A 14,552-nucleotide genomic window follows, 5' to 3' on the forward strand; every position below is an offset into this window, starting at 1 on the left:
ATGTGTGGTAGCCTACGGTTTTTAGACTTCAGATAATTTTTCAATTATCCAGAGGTGGTTTATATATATTTTTTAAAATCCTGTGCAAGTTCCCGCTATAGTCTCAAATAAAAATGTCCAAAATCGACCCACCCTAATATATGACTCATCCGATTAAATTCTTTATCTTATTATCATGATGTATAATTCTACATAAATTAATTTAAAACCGTAACTGTTCATTCCCATTTTCTCATTTATCAACCAAATCATCAATCTGATCTTAAAGCATAAAGAAACATAAGTAGGTTTCACTGTATTTCTAACATTTTTTATCAATGAAATTACCTAAATGTAGTCTTTAGTCAATTAAATAATAATTTAGATTCGCAAAGCTTATCTACTTAAACATTTTTACTATGATTAAATTATACTCAAAATTAAGTTTTGTTCAAACTTCTGCAAAGCATAAATAAAAAATGTCTTACCTTCATTCCTACCAGGAAAATCTTTGCTTCCATTTTCTTCTTCTGCCATTAAACCGATTGGGTGAAATTCTGCTTCAGCATTCAGAATGCCTCTTCCAAGATGGTTCAACTTTGTCGGCTCTGAACTCTCATCCTCCGAATCTTGATCAGATAAAACTCCATTTTCGTCCGGAGGTTGCAATACAATATCGCCCTCTATCATAGGTGAATCTTCAGACAGGACATTTAGGATATCTTTGGTGGAAAGTTGTTTTTCATTGCTGTGAATACAAACAATACATGTTATTTAAGTTTTTATTTGAACAAAAATATTTCGATTTGGCTAATTTAATGGAAATTTCAGGAATATCAAAAATTGTAAATGTTAAGGTTTCCATTTTAGAAAAAAAATTGCAAACATAAGGGGGGGTATTTTAATGCAACCATGATCTCGTAATCAATGATTGAATGGCACTTAGAACCCGAATTTCGTTACGAAACTTGGCATGAGTAATCCTTGATAGCCGTTACTTTTTCAACTTTTTGTTCAATTTAGGGAAAATAGACATACCAAGGATTACTCATGCCAAGTTTCGTAACAAATTCGGAATTCTAAGTGCCATTTAATCATTAATTACGAGATGGTTGCATTACCCCCCCCCACCCCCTCCCCTACCAAACATGCCGTTTTACATTTACTTGATATGGCACTGCTAAAAGTTTTTCCTTGCTTAATTGATGAAAATGCATATGTCACAAGAGTATAAATTTCTTATCTTGATATTTTGAACTAGAAATGCTTTTTAAATACATATAATATCATAGGATAGGAAAAAAATACTATGTTTATCATTTTAAGTTCAAATGCAATTTGTGCAACTACCCATCAAACCCTTTTAATTTAAGCCCTGAAAATTTATAAAATAAAAATGTATTATTGTTTTCCTGTTCATTTTACTCTGAAAATTGTTGACCCGATTATTAGTCATTCTTGGTTCACTTGTCATATTAGACTGACCATTTTGTTGAACAATAGTATCAACTCTATCTTCATTATAATTGTGTTCACAAGAAAGAGGATCTTCTATTTGTAGTTCAATATTTTCACGGGGATCCTCATCAAACACGTTTTCTTTTTTAATTTCCTCTTTAATATAAACTTCTTCACATCTTACTAATCTAATAGATACAGCAGTTGGAACTGTATTATCATTTGTATTCATCATTTCTAAATGTCTAGTGGATTTATTATGTCTCAATAACTCTGATCTAGAGGTATAATATTTGTCACAGAGTTTACATGAGAATGACTTCACACCTGAATGGATCCTTTTATGCTTAGTTAATTTATTTTTTTGACAAAAAGTTTTATAACAATGATCACAAGAGTATTGTTTCTCCCCTGTATGTATTATCTTATGCTTTTTCAATTGAGAACGGAGTTTAAATAACTTTTTACATAAATCACAAGAGAATGGCTTCTCCCCAGTATACATGTTGAAATTTCTCTCTTAATCTCAAGGATAACCCTGAAATTTATCAAAAAATAAATAATTTATTATAGCTCTTGAACTACAGTTGAAAATACTAAATCCCTCTTTACAATTATATTTTAAAAGATAGTTTCACGGTAAAGTAATTTTTGTCACAGCCCTTGTCATTTGTAATGAAAATAATTTTCAGGGTGTTAAAAAAACAATCGCTTACATTTTTAAGTATTTACCCTACAGTTTTAGTCCAAACTTTTTTTTAAATCATCTAATTCATACTGAAATAGAGATAACAAGAAAACAATAGGTATTGAATTAAAATCTTAACTAAAACATAATTAAAACTTAAATGTCTTAAAATGTCCACATACAAAAAAAGAATTTATTACAACTTAATAATGATTTACAGTGTTAGAATAAGGCCTGTAAGGGATAGTTCTACGAAGTGTATTTAAAGAGTTAAGGTACTTAGAGTAGTGAACTTTTATATGTCTTAGTAGAATATATTAGGCATTGGATAGATATGATTATATGTTAAAGAATTTTTAACATTGACCAGACCAAACTTTTTTTATTTAACAATATCTAAAAAAGTTAAAGTGATTTGCCACATAAATTACATGAGAATGGTCTATTTTTTTCCAAATATGTATAGCCAAAACACCATTATGAGAGAATCTTTTTCCACATATTTCACAAGAGTTATAAAAAAATTGAACAGGGGTTCCCCTTGGGACAAGTTACTTAAAAAACATAAAAAATAACGTCTGATTCATTATAGGACAGGTTTTCTATAGATTCTTTTTAAAAAAATAAAGAAAACCGTCCGGTTTACTTACAATATACACATTATCTCACGCGGAAATACCAACTAACAATACTACATATAATATATATATATATAAAAAGACCATTCTCATGTAATTTATGTTGCAAATCACTAACTTTTTTAGATATTGTCAAATAAAAAAAGTTCGATCAGGTCAATATTAAAATTCTTTATCACAATCATATCTATCCAATGCCTAATAAATTCTACTAAGACATATAAAAAGATCACTACTCTAAGTACTATACTAAATATTTTATTGGTCATTCTTTGTTGTTATGTATATTTTGTTGTATAAAAAGTTTGAAGTTCTATTGACTAGTAAATGCTATCTAAAGTTGTATTTATGACAATAAAGTTTTAGCCATATATAACATGTAACGAAGTTGAAAATAAAAATGAAAAACTCATTTTTTAAGGAAAATCCCTGGTCAAATCTTTTAATTTTAATCAATAACTTTATATTATGCACTAATACGTTATTTAAAATAGAAAAAACTTACAGTTCACTATTTTTTTTTAAATGCACTTCGTGAAACTATCCCTTTACTTTTCTCATTTGTTTGTACTGCAGATATCAAATTATTTTTTTTATAATAGAGCTCTTTCAAGCAAAATTGAGAGAAAGAAAGGTCACATGATACCTATATTCCTAAAATCCCACATAAGTGCTTGTGCTGCAGGGCAAAGAAAATTTCTTTTACAGGGCTGCAACTCAAATTGTGGTGTCTAGAGATCGTAAGCAGGTAAACTCATAAGGTATTCAATGTTTTCATGATTTTGCTATTACAAAAGATAAATTTTAACTAACTTTGGATCATAACTGTATGATTTTATATTAAAAATGTGAAGCGATTGGTTTTTTTAATACCCTTTAAATGGTACATTTGTAATAAAAGGAACACATGTCATTAATGTAAACTTATCATTAAAGGTTCACTTTAAACGTAAATGAATAAAAAAGAAGGAACATTAATGGGTTGTATGTACCTATAGATAAACCTTATTGAAAAATAAATAACCTGTGTAGGTAAAATTTCTTTGCTATTTATACCTTGGGCATTTTATTTGTTTTAAATAAATCTGAAAAAAAGATATGACACAGGTTTTTAATAGATTAGGTAGGTACCTAATGTTACTTTATATTCAGACACATTAATATTATTGTATATAAAAATAGGTTCTTTACCTACCGAGCATATAAACATCCTTCATTTCATTTTTTAATTCATGGAAAATAAAAATTATGCTTAATACCTGGAAAGGGCCTGAAGAACTATACTATCCAAATTTAACCTTATTTAACTTAAGGTACAGTACAACAAAATTTATTTGTATATCCAACCGATTTTGTCAAAAGAAATTTCAATTGCACATGATTTATGTTTCTTTTATTACTTATGTTATATAAATTATTTATATTATATTCACTTTATTTTCTTGTTTTAACAATTGAAATCCATCTCGACTAAAAATGGTTAGATGCACAAAAAATTTTACTTAATATGAAATTTAGTAAATTAAAATACCTAAATAAAAGTTTTTCAGAGTTATCTTGATAAATCAACGTCTTCTTACCAAAATGCCCATTAAAATTTGTAATAGGCACATATTATTGTTATTAGTCAAAATCTGTAACTATATGACAGTTTTAAGTAACTTAAAAATAAAAAAAAAATTCTGTTTATTTGAAAATACAAGGTGTCCAAAAAAATAGGAAAATATTGATCTGGTCTAAAAAAACACTTTGGCCAAACATTCTTAGACACATTATAGAGTAATTTGAAAAAAATAGCCAATTTGGACCATGTTTAAGCTCTACAGACGAAAAATTCACATTTACAGGGTGTCCCAAAGTGAAATTTGAAAACCTCCGAACTGTTAACACAGGATTTAAGCCAAAATAAATGATTTTTTTTCGGACAGGTATTTTGGGTATTACGCTAGATATCCAAAATACACTTTTTGTTGGGACACCCTGTAAAACTAGAGTTTTGGCCAAAATATCATTATGTGCGCTTTTTAGACGAAAAAACGATCAGTTTGGTGTATAAAATCATGTATAGGTTTGATGAAAGATTGATGAAAAAATTAATTTTTAAAATTGTGAAAAAAAGTGTTTTTTTTTAATTTTTGTTATCTACCTTCCTAGATAGCTAGATATCTAGACATCTAGGGACTCTGGAACTTTTTTTTGGCCATCCAGCATCCTTGAATCACCCAACGGACCAAAATATAGAGTATTAACAAAATCGGAGAGGTAGTGGAGAAAAGTGGTACACTTGGCAAATAATGCACCATATATATATATATATGTATGTTGTATGTGGAATATACTGGTGTTTTGGCTATACATATTAGGAATAAAATAGACCATTCTTATGTGATTTATGTGGCAAATCACTTAAAATTTTTTAGAAATTGTCAAATAAAAAAAGTTTGGTCAGGTCAATGTTAAAAATTCTTTAACATATAATCTTATCTATCCAATGCCTAATATATTCTACTAAGACATATAAAAGTACTCTAAATACCTTATCTATTTAATTACACTTCGTGGAACTATCCCTTTATAATTGATTTTTAAAAATACAGGTAAATTATTGCCATGCAGTCATAGAGAAATATATGATTATTATCAATATAATTGAGGAGGTTTTCCACATTTATAAAGTCTGTTTGATATGCATTGACAGTAAGGATTTTTAACTTTTTATTTTTAATTTATGATGTATAATGTATTAATGCCTGCCTATTTCATAATTTTTTTATTTCTTCTTTTAAATTTTCCTCAATATTGTCAGCTCTAATCTGGATAAAGAGGGGATCTTTATCAAATATTTCTTCATCTTTAATTTCCTTTTTAACATCAACTTCTTCACATTTAATCATATCAATAGATACAGAAGGTGAACCTGTATTTCCATTTGTTGTATATAATTTTAAATGTCCAAGGGATTTTTTATAATTTGTTAAGGCTGAACTAGTGGGAAAAGACTTGACACATAGTTTATAAGAGTATGGCCTCTCACCTGTGTGCAATGCATCCTTTAGTGTTTAGTTAAATCACTACTCGTTTTAAATGCTAATTACACATAATATTGAATTAAAAGGATTGCCTTACTTGAACACTAAAAATACTGAAGCCAGAAATGCCTCTTATCTTTCACATTTTTAGAATTAGTCTGAAAAAATATGAATATCTCCTTTAAAAGTTCAAATGAAATGTATACATTACAAAAATTTATTTTAAAATAAACATAAAAACATATCAATGTTGTTAAATAAAGATTATTGAGTAGCAAATATGCCCCGTATAACTTTTTAACAATACATGAAAAATCTTACCCCTATATCTCAAGATATTGAACAAAAAACTTATCTATTTTTTTTCAAACTTGCATAATATCAGATTATTTTAAACTCTACATTTTTTAATATTTTAATTTCTTAGTTTCATTCGTTTTTTTAAAAATGTAGAAATATCAAATTGAGCTAAACTTTGAAAATACTTTGTTTGCATTCATAAAGGGATCAAATATTAGAAGTTATTTCTGCTGGCCCTCAGAAATGCAAACAAGGGGGGGGGGGGGGAAGTTTTGACACATTTGTGTAAACAGTGAGTATAGGCTTTATCTTTGGACTTAGAGGATAGGTTATTAGGGATAAAATCATTCTTATATGATGAATTTTCCCAAGTTTTAAGATTTTTTGGATAGGCCTCCAAGTTCAGGAGCTTGGGAAATCTTTAAACTTGGGAAAATCCATCATATAAGAATGATTATATCCCTAATAACCTATCCTCTCAGTCCAAAGATAAAGCCTATACTCACTGTTTATGCAAATGTGTCAAAACTTCCCCCCTCCCTCCTTAGATTATAGATTTATGTCATGAAGGTAACATCATATAAAATTAAAACTTTGGTACTCTTTTCAAAACAAAAAATATTTTGGTAAGAATTAGAAACTCAACATGCTAGAAAAAATGACTTGAAACACTAACTGTCATGGGTCAAGAATATAAAAAAAAATATTAATTATTAAAGCCTCAGTTCTCAATTCTGTTAACAAGATAGAGGATCTTCCTCTTCATGTTTAATATCTTCTCCAAAATTCTCATTCTTTATCAGAGAATATTTATAATTATCATCAAATAATTCCTCTTTAATTTCTTCCTTGATATCAATATGTTCTACTTTAACTTCTTTTATATCAACCTCTCCACAATCAATGAAACTAGTAAGAATAGAATTACTATTTATGTTCATTTTTTTCAAATGTGTAACAGATTTTTTATGCTTTGATAAATCGTAATTTTTAGCATATGATTTGTCACACAGTTCACAAGAATATGGTTTGTCGCCTGTATGGAATCTTTTGGTGTGAATAGTCAAATCACCTCTCTGTGTAAATGATTTATTGCAAACATCACACGAATAAGGCTTTACACCTGTGTGAATCCTCTTATGAACAGTTAGCTCACTGTGTTGAGCGAATGACTTTTCACATGAATCACACGAAAATGGCTTCTCACCTGTATGAATCCTTATATGCGCGGTCAGCGCACTTTTTGCGGCAAATGCTTTTTGACACATTTCACAAGAGAAAGGTTTTTCCCCTGAATGAGTTCTTGTGTGCATAGTAAGATTAGAACGTTTAGAGAAATTCTTCAGGCAAACCTCACAAGAGTATGTTTTTTCACCTGTATGAGTCCTTTTATGCATATTAAGCTGATTATTATCAAAAAACTTCTTTTCACAAACATGACAAGTAAATGATTTCTCATTTGTATGAATCAATTTATGTCGCACCAAATTACTTAACTGAGAAAAAGCCTTGTTACATACATCACATGAATGTGGTTTATCCCCTGTATGAATTTTTTGGTGCTCTTTAAAGGTATCAATTCGTGTAAATGTCTTTGGGCATATTTCACATGAGTAAGGTTTCTCACCAGTGTGTCTCCTACTATGTATTATCAAATTTGATTTTTGTGCAAACTGCTTGTTACAAATATCACAGGTATTCGTGTTCATATTTCACCAATGAATCCCAAAGCAAACCTGAAATAGTTTTATTTAAAGAAACAAAAATAACAATAACATTAATAAGGTAAAAAACTTCATAAGTCAAAATCAGAACAAAGGGCACCGACATAAAAAAAAAGATGAAAATATGCAAAGATAGCACAATTTCATTAAAAGCATAGATCCTACTACTTTTGCAGACATTTAAGTACAGCATTGGATGACAAAAAAAATATTTTCTATTGCTTTAGCTGAAAACTATAAAAATTTGATGAAAAATTACAACAACAAAAAAGTGTGACACAAAGTGAAGTCCGCATTTTGAAACTTTTATAGACAACTAGTTTGGAGGTTCAAAAGGCCATTAAAATAACGGAAAAGAATTTGTAGAAGAATTAATCAAATCAAATTTATTTTTAGACATCTAATTACTTTATAGAACGAGAGTAATTCTTTATTCTAAAAACCGAAAATCCGCTGAAATTAGTTGAGTTAAATATTAAAGACCTGGGCTCTTTATATGAAAGTGTTGCACATTATATAGACATACTACTATGAAAGTTCCTAAGCCAAACAAATGACGACAAAGCATTTTTGAATTGGTGGAAGAAGTGAGACCCAACTTCAACAACATTACAGTTACATAAATCTCAGGCTACATAAGGAGCATCTATGGATTTAAAATTCGAAGGAGAGTGGGCTGGTTAAAACATGATAGTAAAATTATCAATAACCCAAAGATCATTTAATTTTTTTATAAAGGAAATTTCAAAACTTACTTACCTACTTAAATTCATAACTTAGCATTGCTTGCTTTTTATGTAGGCGAGCAGAATATTAGTTGCTGACTGGCTCAGAAAATAATCTAAAACAGAAAAATTAGTAACTTAAAAATCTTAGTAGATACCTATCTAGGATTTTAACAAACCCTAGGTGAAACTGAACACAGACCACGGAAATAAACAAAATATTTTTGCACGGTTTAAAAATTCGCACGCTTCTTGTTTTTAATTGTTTCTTCAAATTTAAAAGTAAAGAAATTTAGCCTAAAACCAACAGTAAACAGATGTACAAGAGTTCATAGAAAATAAAAATCCAGTCCAACTATTACTTATTATAGAGATCTTTGGCTACAGAAATGCAAACTTATTGTTTTTTATAACAGGATTAAATCTTGACTAATAAAGAATTTTCTCCAACACGGCTAGATAGAAATTAGTTCTGAACCATGTTAAACCCAAATACATCTTATGGTTCATTTGATATTTGCGGAAAACTTATAAAAAGATAAAAACGCCAATTGAAGTATAATTTACAAATCAATAGAATTTTAAACATTTAAAGAAAATTTTTAAGAAAAATTCGTTTTATTTAGGTAAAAAAACATTCTTTTTACTTGGTTATATGTCAATGTCATTCTCATGTGATTTATGTGAATAATAGTTTTACTCTAACATAAACAGTTTAAAAACAAAGGGACTTTATCTTTTCTAAATAAGAACAGATTAAGTGACCTTCTTAAAATGTTAAAAATTCTTTCATATTTAAATCTAGTCTATAAGAAATGTACAAAAATATAATAAAGGATCACTAGAAACCTTTACTACCTTTACTCGTTAAATGCCTTTGTTCTTCGCTATTTTCCTCTAGTATTCAATATGTTCTACCTATGCATTGTGACTGTCTGGAAAAAAATACAAAATTATAAAAAAAATACTATACTTATCAACCAAAATTGAAATAGATAATCAAATGCATTTGGCATCATAAAAAAAATCAAAGATAAACTTTTCTACATATTATGCGTGTTGGTCTTCATAAACAACAGATTTGTGTACATATATTTACATTATTCATGATAATTAGCTTATCAGGCGGAATTTTAGCATAATCTTAAAATCAAATTATTTTCAAATATAATAAATGTAGGCATTTAGTGTAAAATTGGGAAAAAAATAAGTTTAATGAATAAAAACTACTGTTGATGGATAAAATCTTGAATCAGCATAATTTTAATACTCCACTTTATGCCTTTTATCTATATAAATAATATAGAGTTATATAATATAAAGTTATTGATTAAAATTAAAAGATTTGACCAGGGATTTTCCTTAAAAAATGAGTTTTACATTAAACAAATTTGTACTCAAATGAAAACATAAATTAAATAAAAAACTGAAAGTTAAATGAAATATATCAGAAAAAATATGAACGGCAATAATAGAGCAATATTATATTATACATATTAATGTAAAAAAGAATTACAGCTAAAATATTCCAAAGCCAATTTGCAACCGTTTTTTTTTTCAGGGGTGTATATTCAGCACAAGATTTAGTTTTCCCCTGCTATATACTTCCTTTCCCTCCCCCCCCCCATAGTTATTTAGCAAAGATAGAAAAAAAAGTGACAGCTAAAATTTCAATTTATGAACTTTTTTCCATAAAAAATCATATTTGCTTTTGGTGACGACCAAAATTGTATAGGTATGAATCTTAAAAATGCAAAAACATGAATATTACAAAATTAGTATCTAAAGTACTTAGAAATAAAAGAAAAATTTTATAATCACATAAATATTTCTCATAATTTAAGCACTGTTTTCTTATGCTTTTCCTTTTTTCTTCTTCATACACGTTTGTTTGTGGAACTTCCAGTCAAGTTTCTGACAAGCTGGAGCACAGTACACAAAAAATCTACAAGCTCCACACTTCTTCACTGTAGATACATCACAATCTGTACGTTCACATTCATTCTTCTTTTTAGGGCACGACTCTCTTATCTTGGCAGCATATTCTAATGAGTACTTCATCTCTACTATAGATCTAATTATCATTGCATCCTTATAATCCCTAGGCTTGGCATTGTAACTTAACAACAAATCAATTATACTCCAATACTCTGGTTGCAAAGCTAGGGAGCAACAAAATAGTTTAAGAATACTCATGTATTGAGAGTTATAATTTGGATTAGCCCCAAATCTGAGTAGCAATGATATAATCTTCTCAGTATCATCAATATTAAGATAGCAAGCATAATATAGTGGTGTTCTTCCAAATATATCATGGGCATTTGGATCCGCACCAAGTTTCAGAAGTATTTCCAAAATCTTGACTTGCTTGTTTTCATTGTTTCCATGATACATCATTCTGATATCCTCTATATTCTTTTTAGTGAGAAAGCCACCTGATTCTATGTAAATCATTCTTCTTCCAATGATAGGAGCAAACAGAGGGCTGTACTGTGGATATCCCTCTCTTTTGTTCACTGTTTTCTTCAGATCCTCTTCTGACAGTTTCTTGATATGTTCCATGAAATCTGAATAGTTACCAAAAAACATATGAAAGAAGAGGTCACTGTAATATCCATGACCAACAGGATTATATTTGCTCCCTGGCAGATCTACATCAGGTACCAAAGAAATCATAGCTGTATATTCTATGACTGATGAACACTGATGAACAACTGGATTTTCATAACTTTCCTTTGGAGGATTCTTCCTTAAATCTTTGATTAGGTCAGCTGCTTTATTGGCACACCAATATATGGTTACATGACTTAGAATTGCTTCACTTCTAACACTTTCAGACCAAAATACAGTACTGAGTTGTCTGATATCGTGTAATGAAAATGGAACATGTTCACCTTCAAATGGTTTGTGCTCTGCATGAATTTTTTCCAGTTTAGAGTACAATTCTTCAAAGGAACTACATTTGAATAACTTTAAACATTCCGAAGCATAAGGATTTAACTCTGATGCCATTGTTGAAAAACGTTAGTGGGTTCTCAGTCAGCCAAATACACAGTTCCCAATTACTGAAAAACATTTTCTTATAAGCTGGATAAAATAAAATAAAAAATGGATAAAATTTATACGAGTTTGCATAGTCAATAATTCACATTTTAAAAAATTACCAAAATATAGGTAAAAATATGGTAGGGCCAATACTTTTGTTCTTTTCCTATTTTTAGAAAATATCCAGTCCTAAGACACTATACAACAAGGATGACAACATCCATAAAAGCGAAGCGCTGAAACGGTAGGACAAACGGACATTAATACTTGTATAGTGTCAGAACTGAATAATCAGAATATAAATTTGAATGAGAGTCGATGCAAAATTGTAAGTAAATTTGTTGAAAAACAGCTTGATATAGAATACTGTTTATGGACATACTTACATTTTTAGGACCTAATTATAGAGTTGCTTCGCTTATAATAATGTACTTTGTTGTCCCAGGAATCAGCATACAAAAAATCAGATCAGTCGGATAATTAGATCATATAAAAATTTGATGTTAAAAAAGTTAAAAAATCAACATGTTTAAAATGGACGTACGGACATTTTGGTAATGATTATAGAGTTGCTACGCTTTCTAATTCGTACCTAATTACTGCAGGAATCACCATACAAAGTTTGAAATCGATAGGACAATTCTAACATGCCTAAATTAACGAAAAAAGCTATCCGTTACGGACGGACCGACCCTAATTATAGAAAAGCTTCGCTTTAAAAAAGGTTTAGGAAAATGCATAAATTGCTTTTCTATTATTCTTATCTAACTAATTTCTGGGCAGGAGGGGATGATTTTGATTAGTTGTCCCAACCCCTTAAGAAGTTCGCTTGTAAGACATGTAGTGACATACATATAAAGTAGTAAGGTTTTTTTGTCTGAAGCTTAAGATTTCAATAACTACTAAACTGATTGAGTAAAGTTAGTATTTTTTGTCCCCCTTTTAATAGAGGCCCTAGATGCTAGGGGCGAAGTCGTTAGTTTCCTATAAAGCAGAGCCATATCAATCAAACAGATAGATAATCTTTAGCTATATCCATCTGGATTAAAAGACAGACAGAATACGGACTGCTAGAATTTGTTCTGCGCCCTTAGCATCTAGGTGTCCTGTTAAATATTTGATAGCAAAATAAGTCATAACCCAAAATTCATTAAATTTTAATTAAGAAAAATGACTATACTACCTACCTACCTAAATTTTAAACTTCACATTTATTTGCTTTTCTGTACAGGAGAGGAGGAGAAAATAACCTAAAACAATAAAATACCTTAAAATCTTGAATAGCTAAGAACTAAACACAGTGTGCAGAGCACACAGCCCACTGAAACGCACAAAAAAATTTGTTTAGTTAAAGGGGGGGGGGGGGCGTAATGACATTTAAACTTAAAGTGTGAGCAAAATGACACTTGAATCTTGGTACATAAGCCTAGCCATAAAGGTACTACATCTAAATGGCAAAAAAATTCAAATGTTTTTCATTTTAAGGTTAGGTTAGGTAATAAAAAACCTGCGGAAATGTGCGAAAATCAGATTTTTAGGCCTTTTTATGCCTGTTTTGGCCTGTTTTGGTGTAATTTGATGTAAAAACTCACTTTTAATTGTTTTTTCTTAAGTTTTTTTCCTTAAATACTGAATGTCATAAGGACATTATTTTAGATGATTCAGCAAGTTTTAGACCAAAACTCAAAAAACCTATATTTAATATATCACATACAAACTTTAGAAAAATGCACTTTACTCCTGCGATCTACTCAACTAGCCCGCTGGGGTTGGTCCCCAACTTGCTGAATCATCTTAAATAATGTCCTTGTATATAGACACAGTGTATTAAAGGGAAAAAACCTAATAAAACACAATAAAAGGTAAGTTTCTACATCAAAATAGACCAAAAAAAGGCCTAAAAACACCATTATCGCACATTTCCGCAGGTTTTTTATTACCTAACCTTTGACTAAGATTCAAGTGACTAGCTCAATATTTAGACCATTTTGCTTACGGTTTAAGTTTAAATGCCATTACGCCCCACCCCGCACACTTGTTAAGTTGTTATTTATACATACTAGTAGCTTCGCCCCTAGCGACTTAAAGATAAAAAGTGTAGAAAATATCACTACGCCAACCATAAAACATATACAAAGCTACATTTAAAATCTAAATCCAATTTCACTATTATCGAGATCTTAAGCTTCAGAAATGCAAACTTTGTTTTATATAACAGGATTGAGTTTTGACTAATAAAAAAATTTTTCCAACACAGCTCCAAATACATTTCGTTTCCTCTGTATAAAATTGGTTCTCAGCAGTGTAAAATTAAATAAATATTATGGTTTTCATGTTATGCATGCGGAAAACTTTTAGGACATCAATAGAAGTATATTTTACAAATCAATAAGTAGAATTTTAAATATTTTAAGATAACTTTTAAGAAACATTTGTTGAATTTAAAAAAAAAACATTAGGTTTATGTAAAAAAAAAAAACATTCTGCCTTTGGTTATTTGTCAATGTCATTCTAATGTGATTTATGTGAATACCCGCTTCATACTAACCTAAACTGTTAAGAAACAAAAAAAGACTTTTCATTCTTCTCTTTCTAACTTAGGACAAACTGGGATTGTCAATGTTAAAATGTATTTTAGATACCTATTAATGTTAAGTGTCATTGATGTAAGTACTAGTGATAACAATCCGTCAAATTTTAAAGCCGGATTCGGATTCCGGATTCTTAAAAGAATCCGGCAAAAATACCTATTAATGTTTGATATTTTAATATAACATTTAAAGTATCACTGCTGTAAGTACCTTTAATCGTTAAATGACTTTGTAGAATTATCCCTTTGTTTTATTACCTGTAGAAGAATTGTTGTTATTTGTTTTTATCCTCTAAAATTTAATATTTAATTTCTATACATTGTGAATGTCTGAAAAAAATACAAATCTTAAAAATAATATAGTTATCAACCAAAA

The 14,552-nt window shown here is 29.3% G+C and overlaps 1 protein-coding gene and 1 long non-coding RNA gene across 7 annotated transcripts; both read right to left on the minus strand.

Annotated features, from left to right (window-relative positions):
• Positions 1 to 214: 214 nt before the first annotated feature.
• LOC145314090 (uncharacterized) lies at positions 215 to 3,850 on the minus strand. Its single transcript, XR_013877618.1, has 4 exons — positions 3,788 to 3,850; positions 1,405 to 1,975; positions 468 to 727; positions 215 to 261 (listed from the first exon to the last, which is right to left on the minus strand). It is a non-coding gene; the product is annotated as an uncharacterized LOC145314090 (long non-coding RNA).
• A 2,145-nt stretch (positions 3,851 to 5,995) lies between these two features.
• LOC145314091 (uncharacterized) lies at positions 5,996 to 14,508 on the minus strand. 6 transcript variants are annotated; one of them, XM_080153847.1, is made up of 5 exons: positions 14,435 to 14,508; positions 12,778 to 12,836; positions 9,400 to 11,606; positions 8,576 to 8,657; positions 5,996 to 7,828 (listed from the first exon to the last, which is right to left on the minus strand). In XM_080153847.1, the coding sequence occupies exon 3, from the start codon at positions 11,551 to 11,553 to the stop codon at positions 10,396 to 10,398; it is 1,158 nt and encodes a 385-aa protein (XP_080009973.1). In that variant the 5' UTR covers positions 11,554 to 11,606; positions 12,778 to 12,836; positions 14,435 to 14,508; the 3' UTR covers positions 5,996 to 7,828; positions 8,576 to 8,657; positions 9,400 to 10,395. The 6 variants fall into 6 exon arrangements, with proteins under 6 accessions (XP_080009973.1, XP_080009976.1, XP_080009974.1 ...); XM_080153850.1 differs by having other exon boundaries at positions 9,391 to 11,606; XM_080153848.1 differs by having other exon boundaries at positions 12,774 to 12,836.
• Positions 14,509 to 14,552: the final 44 nt, after the last annotated feature.

This window comes from Acartia tonsa, chromosome 3 (assembly GCF_053477335.1).
Source record: "Acartia tonsa isolate MP-2025a chromosome 3, ASM5347733v1, whole genome shotgun sequence".
Classification (NCBI taxonomy): Eukaryota; Metazoa; Arthropoda; class Copepoda; order Calanoida; family Acartiidae; genus Acartia; species Acartia tonsa.

Excerpts from the sequence above, each read along its gene's own strand:
- LOC145314091 (XM_080153849.1), bottom strand. The coding sequence starts at position 11,553 with ATGGCATCAGAGTTAAATCCTTATGCTTCGGAATGTTTAAAGTTATTC.